The sequence below is a fragment of the Felis catus genome, chromosome A2 (genome assembly GCF_018350175.1).
Source record: "Felis catus isolate Fca126 chromosome A2, F.catus_Fca126_mat1.0, whole genome shotgun sequence".
In the NCBI taxonomy this organism is placed as follows: Eukaryota; Metazoa; Chordata; class Mammalia; order Carnivora; family Felidae; genus Felis; species Felis catus.
The window spans coordinates 51,208,250-51,225,468 of NC_058369.1; the positions used below are offsets into that span (position 1 = coordinate 51,208,250).

Below are 17,219 nucleotides of genomic sequence, written 5' to 3' on the forward strand. Positions count from 1 at the left end.
TTCATTGTATCTCATTCAATCTTTATTATATATATATAAAATAACCACAACCAACTAGCTAGTTTTATTGGAGGAGGGCCCATGGAGTTAATAATGTGAAGACAGTTGGGACCTGAGGTTGGAAAGAACACCCTCCCCTCCCTATACATGGCTAAAGCCCCAAATAAAAAATAACCAACTATGGGAGAGCAGCTGAGTCAGCGACTGAGGGCTGGGAAGGGCACATCACGAAACCCGAGGGCAGCAGAAGAGATCATGCACGTGCTGGGAGGGCAACTAACATGAGTACAAGTCTTTGTGTCTTCCACATTGGTCCATATAAATATATAGAGAGAAGTTATTCACTTTCCCCTGCTCTCCTCTCTGTTCTGTGCTGCTTGCCACAGACACAACTCCTCTTCCCATATATATATGTATTCAAGAGAAATGAAAACGTATGTCCACACCAAAATTTATACACGAGTGTTCACAGCATTGTTTATAATAGCCAAAAGGTAGAAACAACTCAAATGTTCATGAATTGGTGAATGGATTTTATCAATAAAAATATAAAATGTAAAAAATATAAAAATGTAGCATATCTGACAAACCATAAGAGACTCTTTTTTTTAATGTTTATTTGTTAAAAAATTTTTTAAAATGTTTATTTATTTTTGAGAGAGACAGAGACAGAATGCAAGTGGGTTAGGGGCAGAGAGTGAGGGAGACACAGAATCCGAAGCAGGCTGCAGGCTCTGAGCTGTCAGCACAGAGCCTGATGCGGGGCTAAAACCCACGAACCGTGAGGTAAGATCATGACCTGAGCCGGAGTCTGATGCTCGATCCACTGAGCCACCCAGGCGCCCCTAATGTTTATTTGTTTTTGAGAGAGACAGAGTATGAGTGGGGGAGGGGCAGAGAGAGAGAGGGAGACAGAGAATCCAAAGCAGGCTCCAAGCTGTCAGCGCAGAGTCTGACTGGGGGCTGGAACTCACGAACCATGAGATCATGACCTGAGCCAAAGTCAGACACTTAACCAACCAAACCACCCAAGTGCTCCATGAGAGACTCTTAACTATAGAAAACAAACTGAAGGTTGCTGGAGGGGAGGGGGGTGGAGGATGGACTAAATGGGTGATGGGCACAAAGGAGAGCCCTTGTTATGATGAGCGTTGGTGTTATGTTTAAGTGATGAATCACTAGATTCTGCTCCTGAAACCAATATTACACTATATGTTAACTAACTAGAATTTAAATAAAAACTTGAAACAAAACAAAATATGACATATCCATAATGTAATATTATTTGTCAATAACAAGGATACATGCTACTACATGGATAAACTTTGAAAACATGCAAAGTGAAAGAAGCCAATCACAAAGACCACATACATATTTGCATGATTCCTGTTGTATGAAATGTCCAGAATAGACAAAATCATAAAGACAGAAAATAAATTAGTGGCTGCTTAGAGCTGGGGAGGAAGGGGGATTGGGAATGATTCTAATGGAGAGTAGTGGAGTTTCTTTCAGGAGAGATAAAAGTGTTCTAATCAATTAATCTAATTACCGTCTATTTAAAAAATTTTCTTGATGTTTATTTATTTTTGAGAGATACAGAGAGCAAACAGGGGAGGGGCAGAGAGAGAGGGAGACACAGAATCTGAAGCAGGCTCCAGGCTCTGAGCTGTCAGCACAGAGCCCGATGTGGGCCTCGAACTCATGAACCGTGAGGTCATGACCTGAGCCGAAGTCAGATGCTTAACCAACTGAGCTACCCAGGCACCCCTAGTCACTGTCTATTTTAATGATAGTTACACAAACTGAAAATGTACTAAAAACTATTGACTTGATCACTAGAGTGGGTGAATTGTGTGGTATGTGAATTATATCTCCATAAAGCTGTTTATTTGTTTGTTTGTTGCTACTTTTATAAGTGATTCATAAGACTTTTTAAAAAAAGAGTTCAGGTGTTCCTGGGTGGCACAGTAGGTTGAGTGACTCTTGCTTTTCGCTCAGGTCATGATCTCAGGGTAGTGGGATCGAGCCCCATGTCTCCACGTAGGGCTCTGCACTGGGCATGGAGCTGCTTGGGATTCTCTCTTTCCCTTTGTCTCTCCTCTCCCCTTTAAATTTATAAATAAATAAACTTACAAAATAAAATAAAATAAAAAATTAAATTAAAAAAGTGTTCACATTGTGTATCATCACCCAGAGTTTGTTAAAATTCAGATTGCTAGACTCCATCCCAGAGTTTCCAACTCAGTATGACTAGGGTGGAGCCTAAGAAACTGCACTTCTAACAGATTCCCAGGTGATCTTGAGGGTGTGACTCCTCAGGAACCCCACTCTGAGAACTAGAGGCCTAGCATTAGCTGTGTGATGTAACTCTTCTAGGCTTCAGTTGGATCTGATAAATGGGAATTAAAGATAGCTCCTGGGGTGCCTGGGTGGCTCACTCAGTTAAGCGACCTACTCTTGATCTGGGCTCAGGTCATGATCTCATGGTTCATGAGTTTGAGCCCCGTGTCAGGCTCCTCACTGACATCATGGAGCCTGCTTGGGATTCTCTCTCTCCCTCTCTCTCTCTCTGCCCCTCCCCTTCTCACACGTATACTCACTCTCTCTCTCAAAATAAATTAAAAAACTTAAACTTAGTGCATCCTTCAGGCTCAATAAATCATTATTATTATTATTATTATTATTATTATTATCTAAATCCTTTCCTAGAGGAGCTCCCAGACAGCCATCAGTAATTCATTCGTTCATTTAGCAAATATTTATTAGGCACTTGCTATGTGCCAGTCCTCCCAGGAGCTGAGAATGCAGCAGGGAAGAAGATAGTCTTGTCCCATGCTTCAAGGAGTGGACATTCCCAGGGTCAAGGGGCACTCAGACCATGTATGAATATGCAAAATAAACAGAAGAATTTCAGATAATGATGTTCAATAAAGTGGTATGATAACAAATGGCTGGCAAGTTACATTGGTCTCTGGGTTTAGGCAAAGCCTCAGAGGAGGTGAACTTCAAGCTAAATCCTACCGCTAAGAACCAATCTGTTTGAAGTCCTGGTGGAACATTCGAGGCAAAGGAAACATCAGTGTAAAGGATTTGCAAAGGGAATGAGCAGGGTGAGGAGACAGGAGCATGGGTCACTAAACTTTAAGGCAGTCCAAGAGTCGGGGTGCCTGGATGGGCTCACTAGGTTAAGCATCTGACTTCAGCTCAGGTCGTGATCTTTCTTTTTTTTAATAATTTATTTATTTTTTAATTTACATCCAAGTTAGTTAGAATATAGTGCAACAATGATTTCAGGAATAGATTCCTTAATTCCCTTTACCCATTTAGCCCATCTCCTCAACTACAACCCCTCCAGCAAACCTCTGTTTGTTCTCTGTATTTAAGAGTCTCTTATGTTTTGTCCCTCTCCCTGTTTTTATATTATTTTTGCTTTCTTCCCTATATTCATCTATTTTGTATCTTAAATTTCAGGTCATGATCTTATGTTTCATGAATTTGAGCCCCACATCGGGCTCACTGCCATCAGCATAGAGTCCACTTGAGATCCTCTGTCTCCCTCTTTCTGTAGCCCTCCCCACCACTATCTCTCTGCACTGCCCTCCACCCTGGCTCAAAAAATAAATGTTAAAAAAAAAAAAGACAGTCCAAGAGTCGGAAGAAAAGTATAAACAGTAGTTTGTACTGGGAAATGGATTGGGCCCCTCCTTTGGACATTCATACCTCAAACATTTATTGAATGTCTAACATGTGATTAGTTGTCCCATGGTAGGCCAATGGATGACTCAGAAGCAGTCTGGCCCTGATGAATCCCTGTGTATCATGGAAAGCAGACACAGATAAGAAAAAGATAACCACAGGGGCACCTGGGTGGCTTAGTCAGTTGAGCTTCCGACTTCGGCTCAGGCCATGATCTCATGGTTCACGAGTTCAAGCCCCACATTGGGTTCTGTGCTGACAGCTCAGAGCCTGGAGCCTGGTTCAGATTCTGTCTCTCCCTCTTTCTCTGCCCCTTCCCCGCTCACACTCTCTCTCTCTCTCAAAAAATGAATAAACGTTAAAAAAAATTTTATAGAAAAAGATAGCCACAAGGTAAAGCCCAAGAGCCTCTGCCTTAAGGTGGAGGATGGCTCCATGGACCTGATAATTCTTCACAGTGCTCAGGAGAAGAGGATGGTTTGGAGCCCGTTGGCATTTATTTATTCAACAAGCATTTTCTTGAGCATTTATACTAAGCCAGGCACTATGGGCTGCTGGGGACACAGATGACTCAGTTCTTGTCCCTGTCTGGGGAGCTTACATTCCAGTGGGAGAGGCAAATATCTGAGCAGTTCTCAAACTCTGAAGTGCCTAGAAATCATTTGTGATGCCTTGGAGTGGAGAAGGACTGTACCTATGACTCAAAACTGAGAAGTCATTAAAGATTATGCACTCAACTACATTTAAAAAGTATTCTGCATGTTCAACTTGTCATACCTGAGCAGAGTCAAAAGACAAAAAAAGAAAGCTATATCGCAACTAATATAGGCAAGATGCTGATCTCCTCTCTCTCTCTCTTTCTCTCCTTCCTCGTCTATCTATATATAAACTAAGACCAAAAACACGGTAGAAAAATGGGCAAAAGATATGAACGTAGTTTAGGGAAATGAAATACAAATGACCTTTAAACATATGAAAAGACATTTTAATCCCACATATAGAATTAAAAATAAATAAATAAATAGAAATACAACACAAAAGTACTCAGAGATGCAATTCTTCACCCATCAGACTAGCAAATGTTGGCAAAGCTGTGGGGAAGCAAGGAGTCAGACAGATTAACACATTGTTGGTGAGAATGTAATTGGTCTAACCGCTATGGGAGGCAATATGGTCAGATCTATCAAAATTACAGTCACCATATATTCTTTGACCCAGCAATAACACTTCTGGGATTCCAGACTATAGATCTACTTGCCCATGAATGAAATGTGCATAAGGTTATTAACTGAAGCTGTTTGTAATAGAAAAATATTGGAAATGATACAAAAATCCTACAAGAGAGGCAGGTTAAATAAATTATCTTATATTCATATAATGGAATAACACTAGGAAGCTACAAAAAAAATAAGTGAGAATGATCTGGGGAAAATCTCCAAGATCTATTGTTTTTTTTTTTAATTTGATCTATTGGGTTTTTTTTTAATTTTTAATGTTTATTTATCTTTGAAAGAGAGAGAGAGAGACAGAGTGCAAGCAGGGGAGGGGCAGAAAGAGAGGGAGACAGAATCTAAGCTGGCTCCAGGCTCTGAGCTGTCAGCACAGAACCTGATGTGAGGCTTGAACTCACTAATCACGAGATCATGACCTGAGCCGAAGTCGGTCACTTAACTGACTGAGCTACCCAGGTGCCTTCCAAGATATATTATTAAGTGAAAATAAAAACCAAGGTCTTTCATAGTGTGTATAATACAGTGCCTCTCTATTTTAAAAAGGGTAAAATAAGAATATGACTTTACATTTGGTTGTATGTGCTTAAACTCTGGAAATACATACAGTAACTTTAAAATGAACACAAAATGTTTCCTTTGTTGGGTAGAGTCAGGTGGACTGGGTTGAGACCTGGGAAGATGTGGAGCAGAGTTGAGGGTAGGAGTTTTCACTGCTGTACATGTTTTAAAAATTGGAGAACTTCATTTTGATACAATTTGCTTTCTTTGTAATCTTATATATTTTATTTTGTGCATTTAAAAACTTCATTTTGGGGGCGCCTGGGTGGCTCAGTTGGTTAAACATTAAACGTCCTACTTCAGCTCAGGTCCTTATCTCACGGAGTTCGAGCTCCGATCCGGCTCTGTGCTGATGTCTCAGAGCCTGGAGCCTGCTTCGGATTCTGTCCTCCTTCTCTCTCTGCCCCTCCCCCAACTTGTGCTCTGTCTCTCAAAAATAAATAAATGTATAAAAAAAATTTTTTTAACTTCATTCTGAGTAGGGATCCCCAGGCTTCCAAGGAAGACTGCTGCACAAAAGCAGTCACAAATCACTGATCTAAATGATCATGCTTTTCAATCATTGCCCTTCCCTTCTGACCATTTGTATACTTTTTAAGTTTATTTATTTATTTTGAGAGAAAGAGAGAGAGAACCATTGTGTGTATGTGGGGCGGGGGTGGGGTGGGGCGGGCAGAGAGATAGGAGGGCAGAGGATCTGAAGCAGGCTCTGTGCTGACAACAGAGAGCCTGATGTGGATCTTGAACCCATGAACCATGAGATCATGACCTGAGCCAAAGTCGGATGCTTAACCAACTAAACCATCCAGGTTTTTGTATTTTAAAATACATTTGTATTTTTAAAATAACAGCTTTATTGAGATATAATTTCCATACCATAAAGTTTTCCCTTTTAACGTGTACAACTCGGGCCACCTGCGTGACTCAGTCAGTGGAGCATCCAACTTTGGCTCAGGTCATGATTTCTGATTTATGAGTTCAAGCCCCACAGCGGGCTTGCTGCTGTCAGCGCACAGCCCGCTTCAGATCCTCTGTCCGCCCCCCCCCCCGCTCCTCCCCCACTTGCACTCTTTCAAAAATAAATATTTTTTAAAAAGGTGTACAATTCAAAGGTTTTTAGTATATTCACAAAGTTGTCCAATGATCATTACTACATAATTCTAGAATATTGTTTATGTTTATTAAGTTTTGAGAGACAGAGCACACACGAGCAGGGGAAGGACAGACAGGGAAACAGGATCTGATGTGGGCTCTGTGCTGACAGCAGAGAAACCAATGCAGGGCTCACACCCCTATGATTCTAGAATATTTTTATCACTCTCAAAAAGAAACTGCATACCTATTACAATTACTTCCTGTTTCCTTCTGTTAAGCACTACTTTACTTTTAGTCTTATGGCTTTGCCAATTCTGGATATTTCATATAAATGGGATCATACAATATGAGGTCTTTTATGACTAGCGTTTCACTGAGCATAATATTTTCAAGGTTCACCCATGTAGTAGAATGTATCCTTCTTCGCTGCCAAATAATATTCCATTTATGAACACACTACATTTTTATCCATTCATCAGTTGTTGAACATAGGGTTGTTTCCACTTTTTGACTACTGTTAAGTAATGCTGCTATTAACATTTGTGTGCAAATTTTTGTGTGGATGTATGTTCTCACTTCTCATGGGTATATATCTGGAAATGGAATTGCTGGGCCATACAGTAACTCTATGTTTAATTTTTTGAGGTACTGCCAAACTATTTTTCCAAAGTAGCTGTACCATTTTACATTCCTACTAGCAATATTTGAGGGTTCCAGTTCCTCCACATCCATGGCAACACTTGCTATTGTCTGTCTTTTTTTAGCCATCTTAGTGGGTGTGAAGTGGTATTTGATAGAGGTTTGGAAATGCATTTCCCTAATGACTAGTGGTGCCAACCATCTTTTCATGTGCTCATTGTGCATAAATTTATTTATATTGTTTGATTTCTAGACCACACAAATGCATTATCTAGTCAACATTTCACGTTAAAAATAAAGAATCACAGGCCCAACTCTGAAGAATGATTTATTTGGGTAAGGGTAAGACCCAGAAATACATGTTTTTAATAAGAATCCCAGGTGATTCTATCACAGATGGTCCTAGACCAGGCTTAACAGACACTGCAACATACTGGGCAAGAACCATGGGAACTGATGTGGGAGCAGGTGATTTTTGCTGGAGTAATGAGATAGATTCTAAAGGGTCAGCAGGATTTCCATAGGGCAAGAAAAGACATTCTAGAGAGTATAGGGAGAGGGGACAGATACAGGCATAATTTACCTCATTGTGCTTTACTTTATTGTGCTTAGCTTTACTGAACTTTGCAGATATTGCATTTTTCATAAATTGAAGGTTTGTGGCAACCCTGTGTTGAGCAACTCTATCAGCACCATTTTTCCAGCATCATTTGTTCACTTCATGTCTCTGGGTCACATTTTGTTAATTTTCACAATATTTCAAACTTTTTCATTATTATTATATTTGTTATGGTGATCTGTGATCAGTGATCTTTGATGTTACTATTATAATTGCTTGGGTGCACCATGAACCATGCCTATATAAGAAAGAGAACTTCACCGACAAGTGTGTGCGTTGTGACTGCTACACCAATTGGCCATTTCTCTCCCCATCTCCTTCCCTCTCCTCAGGCCTACCTATTTCCTAAGACATAGGAAGATTGAAATTAGACCAATAAATAATCCTACAGTGGCCTCTGAGTGTTCAGGTGAAAGGAAGAATCACAAGTCTCTTACTTTAAATCAAAAGCGAAAAATGATTCAGCTTAGTGAGGAAGGCATGTTGAAAGTCAAGGTAAGCTGAAAGCTAGGCCTCTTGCACCAAACAGCCAAATTGTGAATGCAAAGGAAAAGTTCTTGGAGGAAAGTAAAAGTGCTACTCCAGTGAACACACGAATGATAAGAAAGTGAAACAGGCTTATTACTGATATAAAGTTTTAGTAGTCTAGATAAAAGATCAAACCAGCCACAACATTTCCTTAAGCCAAAGCCTAACTGAGAGCAAGGCCCTAATTCTCTTCAATTCTATGAAGGTTAAGACAGGTGTGGAAGCTTCAGAAGAAAAGTGTGAAGCTAGCAGAGGTTGGTTCATGAGGCTTAAGGAATCTCTGTAACATAAAAGTGCAAGGTAAAGCAGCAGGTAGAAGCTGCAGCAAGTTATCCAAAAGATCTAGTTGAGATAATTAATTAAGGTGGTTATGCTAAGCAACAGATTTTCAATGTAGATGAAACAGCTTTCTATTAGAAGAAGATGCCATCTAGGACTTTTATAGCTGGAGAGAAGTCAATGCCTGGCATCAAAGCTTCAAAGGACAGGCTGCGTCTCTTGTTAGGGGCTAATGCAGGTGGTGACTTTAAGTTGAAGTCAGTGTTCACTTACCATCCCAAAAGTTCCAGGACCCTTAAAAATTATACTGAATCTATTGACTATGCTCTATAAATGGAACAACAAATCCTGGATGATAACATGGATGTTTGTAATGTGCTTTACTGAGTATTTTAAGCTGGTTGAGACTACTGCTCAGAAAAAAAAAATTCCTTTCAAAATATTACTACTCAGGGCGCCTGGGTTGATCAGTTGGTTGGATTTCTGATTCTTGGTTTCAGCTTAGGTCATAGGGATCAAGCCCTATGTCAAGCTCTGTTCTGTTAGTGAGAGACTGCTTGGGATTCTCTCTCTCCTCCCCCCCCCCCCCCATGCTCACTCTCTCTCAAAATAAACATTTTTTTCTAAATGTTACTGCTCATTGACAATGCTCATCCAAGAACTCTGCTAGAGATGTATAAGGAGATAAATGTTTTCATGCCTGTTTCATCCATTCTGCAGCCCTTGGATTGAGTGGTCATTTCAACTTTCAAGTCTTACTATTTAAGAAACACAATTTTCTGGAGCATCTGGGTGGCTCAGCCTGTTAAGCATGCAACTTTGGCACAGGTCATGATGTCATGGTTTGTGAGATGGAGCCCTGCATCTGGCTCTCTGCTGTCAAGACAGAGCCTGCTTTAGATCCTCCCCCTCTCTCTGCCCCTCCCCCGCTCATGCTCTCTCCAAAATAAACATTAAAAGAAGACACGATTTTCTTTTTCTTTCATAGCCTTCACATTTAAAAAAATACAATCTAGTTATCTTATAGTATATCCTTAAATTTAATCTATCATCTCTTCATGATTAGATTCAGATTAAGTATTTTTGCCAGAAAGATCACAGAAGTGATGCTGTGTTCTCAATGTAACAGGATGTCAGTTTGTCTTATTACTGTTCAAGTTAACTTTACTTGGTTAAGGGGTACACCCCAGGTTTTTCCACTATAAAGTTACCATTTTCTCTTTGCAATGATTAAGTAATCCATGTGTCAATGATGTGTGCTTTGGGGACAGTTTCTAACCTTTTTAAAGTATCATTTCCCCATCTGTGAAGTGGAGACATTGCTGTCTTAAACTCATATTAGAGTTTAAAAGGTGAACGTGTTTGATAATCTAGAAGATACGGTGCAGTAAGATGGCAAAAAGATGCCTTCCGTGCCGCTTAACTGCTTCCGCACTCCAAAAGGGCAGAGTCAGGATGGGGCCTGGTCCAGAGAGCGTGCGCGTGCGCGAGGACGTGACCACAGAGTCGGTCCTCCTGAGACAGAGAGGCCGGAAGTTGTCCCCACAGAACCGCGCGGCTGTTAGGGTGGCGAGTGGAGGCTGTGGTAACCGGGTGTTTAGGGTTCTTGGCCTGGTAGTTGCGGCGAGGGTCGGTGTAAGGGGCACCGGGATTTGGGGCGGGGATAATGGCATCTCGGGCAGGCCCGCGAGCGGCCGGTACCGACGGCAGCGACTTTCAGCACCGGGAGCGCGTCGCCATGCACTACCAGATGAGGTATGAAAGTGAGGTTGGAAGCACGGAGCCCTTCTCTCCAGCCGGAACCCGAAGGGTTTGGGAAGAGACGCCGGCCGGCCTCGGGGTCTTATTTCCACCCCCCATCCCGCCAGTGCGCACCTGCCAAGTCCCCTCCTCGCATGTTGGCCTAGGGCCTGTCCCCAATTTCGGGAAGCCCCACTGCTGCCATAAACGCCACCCCGTGATCTTCCCTTTGCCTTGGGAGGGTCCAGTCCCTACCCTCTAGGCTCCTGAGTCTTCCGACGCTGGCTCCTGTGACCTCGGAAATCCAATTTTTAATTGAACTTCAGTTTCCTTATCTGTGAAAGGGAAAGTAATCTATTTAGGTTTTGGTGAAGAATTTAGTGAGCTAGTAATTCGTGTAGAGAGTCTGTCCAATACATGGTAGCTGTTCTTTTTCGGGCCGTTTTGGGGAATGTGGACCATAGAGTCCATCCTTTACTTGCCTAGAATGAATTTTATGAACATTCCCCTGTAAGGGGTATTTTTACATTCGTTTATTCAACAAATCTTTATTGAGTTTCTACCCATCAGGCATTGTGCTAGGCACTGAGGATACAGTAATAAGCAAAAACAGATATGGTCTTTGTATGCATGTTATACCTTCAATAAAAAAGTTTCTTTTAAAAAAGACAAAATTGGTCCCTGCCTTCATGGAGCACGAAGTCTACAGGTGACTGATTTTTTTACCCCTACCTTTCCACATTTTCTGTCATTTTCTATAATGAATACTCTTAAAATTAAAACCTGGAAAAATTGATTTTCTTTCCTTAAATCCATCAAACTCTCCCAGAATGTTTTTCACATCCTTCCAGAGTTTTGAAGAATGACAAGCTTTTTGGACTTTACTTTCATTGTTAATCCTTGGACCCTGCCCAAGAGATATCACAACCCGAACCAGTGTTTTGATGACTGTTCAGAGCAGAAACTGCCCTCAGGGGTGTGAAGAGGACACATTTAGGACCTGAGAGAATTAGAAGAATAAGAGAAATATGTGTGCTTCCTTTGGATATAAAATCTACTCTAGCTGGGGAAATAATGAGCAGCCTGAGTTGATTTCCTCACTGCCAGTATCTCCTTCTTCTAGGCTATATTCCTGTGGTGCAGTCAAAATCATCTCTCTAAATACACAGCTCTGAGTTACTTTTTTGCCTTTTATGTGACTCATAGTCTTTGAAACTTCATATCCTGCTACTCCCCTTCCCACTGCAAAGTATTCCTGCTGCACCACCTGCTTTCCTGGAACACAGTGCTAATATCTTTTTGCCTGCATGTTATTACCTCTTAATGGTATGTACAGCTCCACCCACCCTTCAGAGCTCAAATATCACTCTCCTCCAGCGCCCCTTCTCAGACATCCCATCCTAAGCTGAACTAATTACTCCTTCCTGTGATCTCATATATCTTGCAATATATATTTACTAGACCTCTTCCACTTCATTTTCCTATTATTTTTTCTTTTGTTCCTGTTCCCCAAGCCTCCAGGCAGGGGCTGTATCTTATTCATGTTTGTATCCCAGTGTTCTGTTATAGTTGCCTGGCATATAGTTGGTGGTCAGAAAATTTTGAATGAAAGGTGCTTCTTCCTCTGCTCTACCCCACAGTGTGACCCTCAAGTATGAAATCAAGAAGCTGATCTACGTGCATCTGGTCATATGGCTGCTGCTGGTTGCCAAGATGAGTGTGGGACACCTGAGGCTATTGTCGCATGACCAGGTGGCCATGCCCTATCAGTGGGAATATCCGTATTTGCTGAGCATTGTGCCCTCTCTCTTGGGCCTCTTCTCCTTCCCTCGAAACAACATTAGCTACCTGGTGCTCTCCATGATCAGCATGGGGCTCTTTTCCATAGCTCCTCTCATTTATGGCAGCATGGAGATGTTCCCTGCTGCACAGCAGCTCTACCGCCATGGAAAGGCTTACCGCTTCCTCTTTGGTTTTTCTGCCGTCTCTGTCATGTACCTGGTGTTGGTGCTGGCAGTCCAAGTGCATGCCTGGCAGTTATACTACAGCAAGAAGCTCCTAGACTCTTGGTTCACCAGCACACAGGAGAAGAAGCGTAAATGAAGCCTGCCTGATGGACTGCTCTGTGGGGTAGAAGCCTGGGCCTCCCATTGAGTGGAGTGAGAAGTAGAGGAGCTGCTCTGAAATCTTTGGTGATTTTGGCAGCCGTGATGTTGGCAGCTAGTGCAAACGCAGTCCACGTGCTGGAAAGCCCCTCCTGTTGCCATCAGCTAAGGTGGCAAAACTATATTTAACTTATTCCTGGTTGGCTGGAACTGAGTGATCAACAACTGTAGAACAAACTTGCTGAAGTTGAAGCCCTTCTGGGGTTTTCTTTAAGACCGAGCCTCATCCTTGCCTCTTGGTCATTCTCTCCACTTTCATCAATTACCCCTTAGCCACCAAGACTGAAGGAGATAGGGAATAAATCAAATTCTACTTCAATCTATAGGTTGTGGGGCAGGAATCATTTGCGAGGCTCCCCCTGCAGGCTGTGGCATTTTAATGAAAAGAACTTCAATAAAGTTAGAACTGCCTTGTCCACCCTGTGCCTTGTGTTGGGATTTGACAGAGTGTGAAAGGTATGTTGCTTGAGTGGCCTTAGGCCCTAGGAGGTAGGTAGTTTCCTGAGAAACCTGGAAGTAGCCATAGAGAAGTGAAGTGGGCATAGGGAACATAAGTCATAGTAGCAGCCCTGCAACCATGGGCTGTACATTTAATCTCTCCACCTGTAAAATGGTCCAGTCTCATTTATCCTGCTTGGGTTATGGGTTCTTTTGGTTGGATATTCATGTTTATCATTCACTGTTAACAGATCGTCAGTTATGTGTCTAATAATATATTATGGCATCAAAAAGATTTTTTTTTTTAATTTTTTTTTCAACGTTTATTTATTTTTGGGACAGAGAGAGACAGAGCATGAACGGGGGAGAGGCAGAGAGAGAGGGAGACACAGAATCGGAAACAGGCTCCAGGCTCTGAGCCATGAGCCCAGAGCCCGACGCGGGGCTCGAACTCACGGACCGTGAGATCGTGACCTGGCTGAAGTCAGACGCTTAACCGACTGCGCCACACAGGCACCCCCCAAAAGATTTTTAAAGTATCCCTGCATGTAAGGGAGCTTGCAATCTTGGTGAAGCATGATATACATGTGAAACAACTAATGAGCACGGGATCTGATAGCATGGAACAGATAAGTTAAAAATGGAAATGGGAAAGAGACCTGTGAACTAAAGGCTCTTTTCACACCTAAAAGTCTGACATACAGTAAATATTTATTGCAGGAAAGATGTGTGTCCCTTTGTTCTTGTCCACTTGACTTTATTATCGTCTCTGGATGATGTTCAGGTCTCTAATGGCAGATCTCTGCCCTCTCCAGAGTTCTAGTCATCTTTTTAACTCATTCTTTTATTCCATAAATATTAGGTATACACTCTCTCATTCTTAGATACTGGTAGTACTTCTGCAAAAGCTTTTTCTCTACATGTTCTGATTGTCGTCTCAAACTCAGTGTGTACCAAACTTAGCTCCTTGTCTTCCACCTCATACCCACACCTCTTCCTGCATCCCTGTGGTGCAAGCGAGTACACCAAGAGCACAGCTCTAGATTATCATCAAGTCTACAATGTGCCATTATTTTTTGAACAATCAAAATACTTCCATCTCTTGACATTCCCAAGATGTGATTCCAGTGTACCAGTCTTGCATTATCTCCCAATACTCTCACGCAGTCTTTCTCGGTCAGTACAACCTCATGAGTCCTCATATTGCTTTCATGTTTTCCCAGTTTGCTTAAATATGTCCCGTTTATACCTTCATATGCCTTTATTGCCTATCCTTCAAGATTCAGTTTATATGGTAATTCTGGAGCCTTCTGGTTGCTTCAATTTGAGGAGTAAAGAGTTCTTTCTTTGAATCCACATGGCATTTTTATTTTACCTCTTATTGACAGAATTACTTGTTTACATGTCTTTTCCTCACCCCTTGCTCAGTACCTGACACATAGTGTGTACTCTGTTGAATGAAGTAACTTGACCTGTAGAGTGAAGTCAGGATGTATTGCACAGAGGAAAAAATTAGACTGCGGCAGGAGTAGAATTTGGAAGGAAAGCAGATGGAAATGTGTGGGTAATGGAATTATGTGCATCAGGCACAAATTGCTTATTTTCAAAGAATTGGGATGCGAATAAAAACTTTTAAGTGAAAACTTTCAAAAATAAATAATGTTAAAATTTTCTCTGATTATTGGAATGATATTTTATAGTCTTAGAGTGCTTTTGAAGACCTATTATGGAAATGGCTGTGAATGGGGGAAAAAGCCATTTGGTTTATTTTTGTTTTCTGCTTGTTGGGTTATTGGGAATCTGCTTTTCCAGTCATTTTTTTTTCCTGCCTCAAGGTTGTAGCATTCCCCAAAGCAAACAAGATCCCCTTTGAAAGAGATCTTGAGTTAATGGGAACAACACTATATTGGATGGTGGAAGATGGGTTCAAGTACCAGCACACCTAGTCCTATGGCTAGGATCAACACTGCATATTTCACAGGATTGTTTTGAAGACAAATGAAGTATTATGAAGATGTTTTGTGAACTATGTAACAGTATATAAATGTAAGGAATGGTAATTCCCTAATGTTTGCACATCTAGAATATAGGCGGTGGAGGGACCCTTAGAGAGCATCTGGTCCATGAGAAAGGCAGTGTGGAGTAGTGGAGTGAACACTTTCTGATATTAGATTGACTTAGGTTGGAATTCTACCTTTGCCTTGAGCAAGATACTTGAGTCTCTGATTTTGATCTGACACGTGGGAATCATAGTAGCTACCGGGATTGTGAGGATTAAATAAAATACATAGCAGGTGCTTAATAAATATCCAGATCCCTTTCCTTGAAGAGCATTGTTAACTTCCCTTTCTCACACTGGGGGTCCCTACCTCTCTGTTAGGCATAATTTCTTGCCTTGGAATTCTAGAGGTTGATCCCTTCTGGAACAGCAGAAATGAGGAAGGAACACTTGTCCACTCTTGGTTTACATTTGTCTAATGGGTTGGCCCCTCTTGTCCAAGGTGTCCTAATGGTAGTAGGCACAGTTGCCCCAACAGATTTTAAGAATCAGCCATTACAGAAAGAGCCTGGAGGTGCTGCTGCATGGTCTGACCAGAGTCCATATAAGAGTAAGGCTCAAGAAAAACAGCTGTCCACGGCCCCCACAGTGTACTCTGTCTCTGAGCATGTTCATGGGCCTGCCAAGACTTCCTCAGCTGCTGGCTTGGTCCCCAAGTAAAGGTTATTAGAGCATGAAGTCTGGGGTCCGCTCCTTCAGACACAAACCACAGATTAGGCAGGCTCAGCCATCTTGCAAGAGGACAGGGCCTCTGTGCTACAGTTGGCTTTTACTCTAGTTGGCTACCTCTTATTTCCAGCCAGTTACTCCTGTGTTGACACTTGCCAAACAATCTCTGCTCATCTGGAAGTCTGACCACTAATTCACTGTCATAAGACCTGTTCTTTCCAAATCCTTCCTTCACATTGTTAACCCTACTAACTACATCACATTGCTAAATCTAGTATTTCCATGGACCGTAGGGCCCAGAAACCCTCTGACTTCCCACAGATCTCCCCAAGCAGTGTGTTCTGGCAGAAAGAGCCAGAAAGATAGGGTGGTGAGTCCCAGCTCTCCATTTTTGTATTTGGGCAAATTACATAATCTTCCTAGTGTTTTCCAGTCAGTAAAATGGTTTAATAAGACTGACCTCAAGGCTTGTAGTATTCATAAAATGAGATATGGCCCAGAGCCTGATAGTAAGAGTTTAGCAAATCTTGAACTGATTCCCTACTCTTTCCCAGGATGTGTTGGAACTCACCTTCTGTGCTTTTTACTTTAAATCATTTTTGGAACAGACTCTTCAGTCAATAGGCAAACTAGCAGACAATAAATAAAACACACCTTCTTTTCTCTCTTCTATCTTTCTTACTCATCTTTATTCTTTGCCCTTTTCTAGGTGCTTGTGTTCTTCCCTTTCTATTCTTTTTTTTTCCTTTTTATGTGTGAATGTGGGTCCTTTTTGTTTCTTTTCTGCTTCTCCTACCATACTTCAGCCAGGGTCAGGGAGAAATTAAGGAAATATTTTCACTGTGACAGAGCAGAAGATATAAGAGGTTAAGAAAGAAAAGTATTCTAGAATAGAACCAAGTCTCTTACTTTATGCCCTTAGCATTGGAAATTGCATTAGTTATGTAGATCTAAACCACTTTGGTTTCAGTAAAAATTGAGGGGGAAAACTACTTAACCTATCCTTAGTATGGCCAGACCACATTTTTCTTCCTTCATATCTTAACTAATCAGATTTTTAAATTTATTTTTGTTTAAATATTATTTTGTTGTTTATTTTTGAAAGGGCGCAAGTGGGGGAGGGGCAGAGAGAGAGGGAGACAGAATCTGAAGCAAGCTCCAGGCTCCGAGATGTCAGCACAGAGCCCAACAAGGGACTCAAATTCTTGAACTGTGAGATCATGACCTGAGCCGAAGTTGGATGCTTAACCGACTGAGCCACCCAGGTGCCCCTTAACTAATCTGTTTTTGCAGTGATGGGCTCCAAGGCCAAAAAACAGATCCTTGCCATGCAAACTCTTTTAGGTTCCCAGGAGCAGAGGGAGATGAGGCAGTGGGAAGAAAGACTACAGGATGGTAGAAAATGAGATGAACTGTGGGAGGCTGGCAGAATTGGAGCTCCCTGGGCTAGAATGACCTTGACAAAATCACTCTTCTTTCTGTTACCTTTTTATGAAGTGTTC

The 17,219-nt window shown here is 41.7% G+C and overlaps 2 protein-coding genes across 6 annotated transcripts in view; both read left to right on the forward strand.

Moving 5' to 3' along the window:
• Positions 1-17,219, forward strand: part of IL17RE (interleukin 17 receptor E) — a 46,509-nt gene that overhangs the window by 16,930 nt on the left and 12,360 nt on the right. The gene's annotated exons all lie outside the window — the stretch shown is intronic.
• Positions 10,160-12,967, forward strand: JAGN1 (jagunal homolog 1). Its single transcript, XM_003982463.4, has 2 exons — positions 10,160-10,401; positions 12,027-12,967. The coding sequence occupies exons 1-2, from the start codon at positions 10,313-10,315 to the stop codon at positions 12,487-12,489; spliced, it is 552 nt and encodes a 183-aa protein (XP_003982512.1). The 5' UTR covers positions 10,160-10,312; the 3' UTR covers positions 12,490-12,967.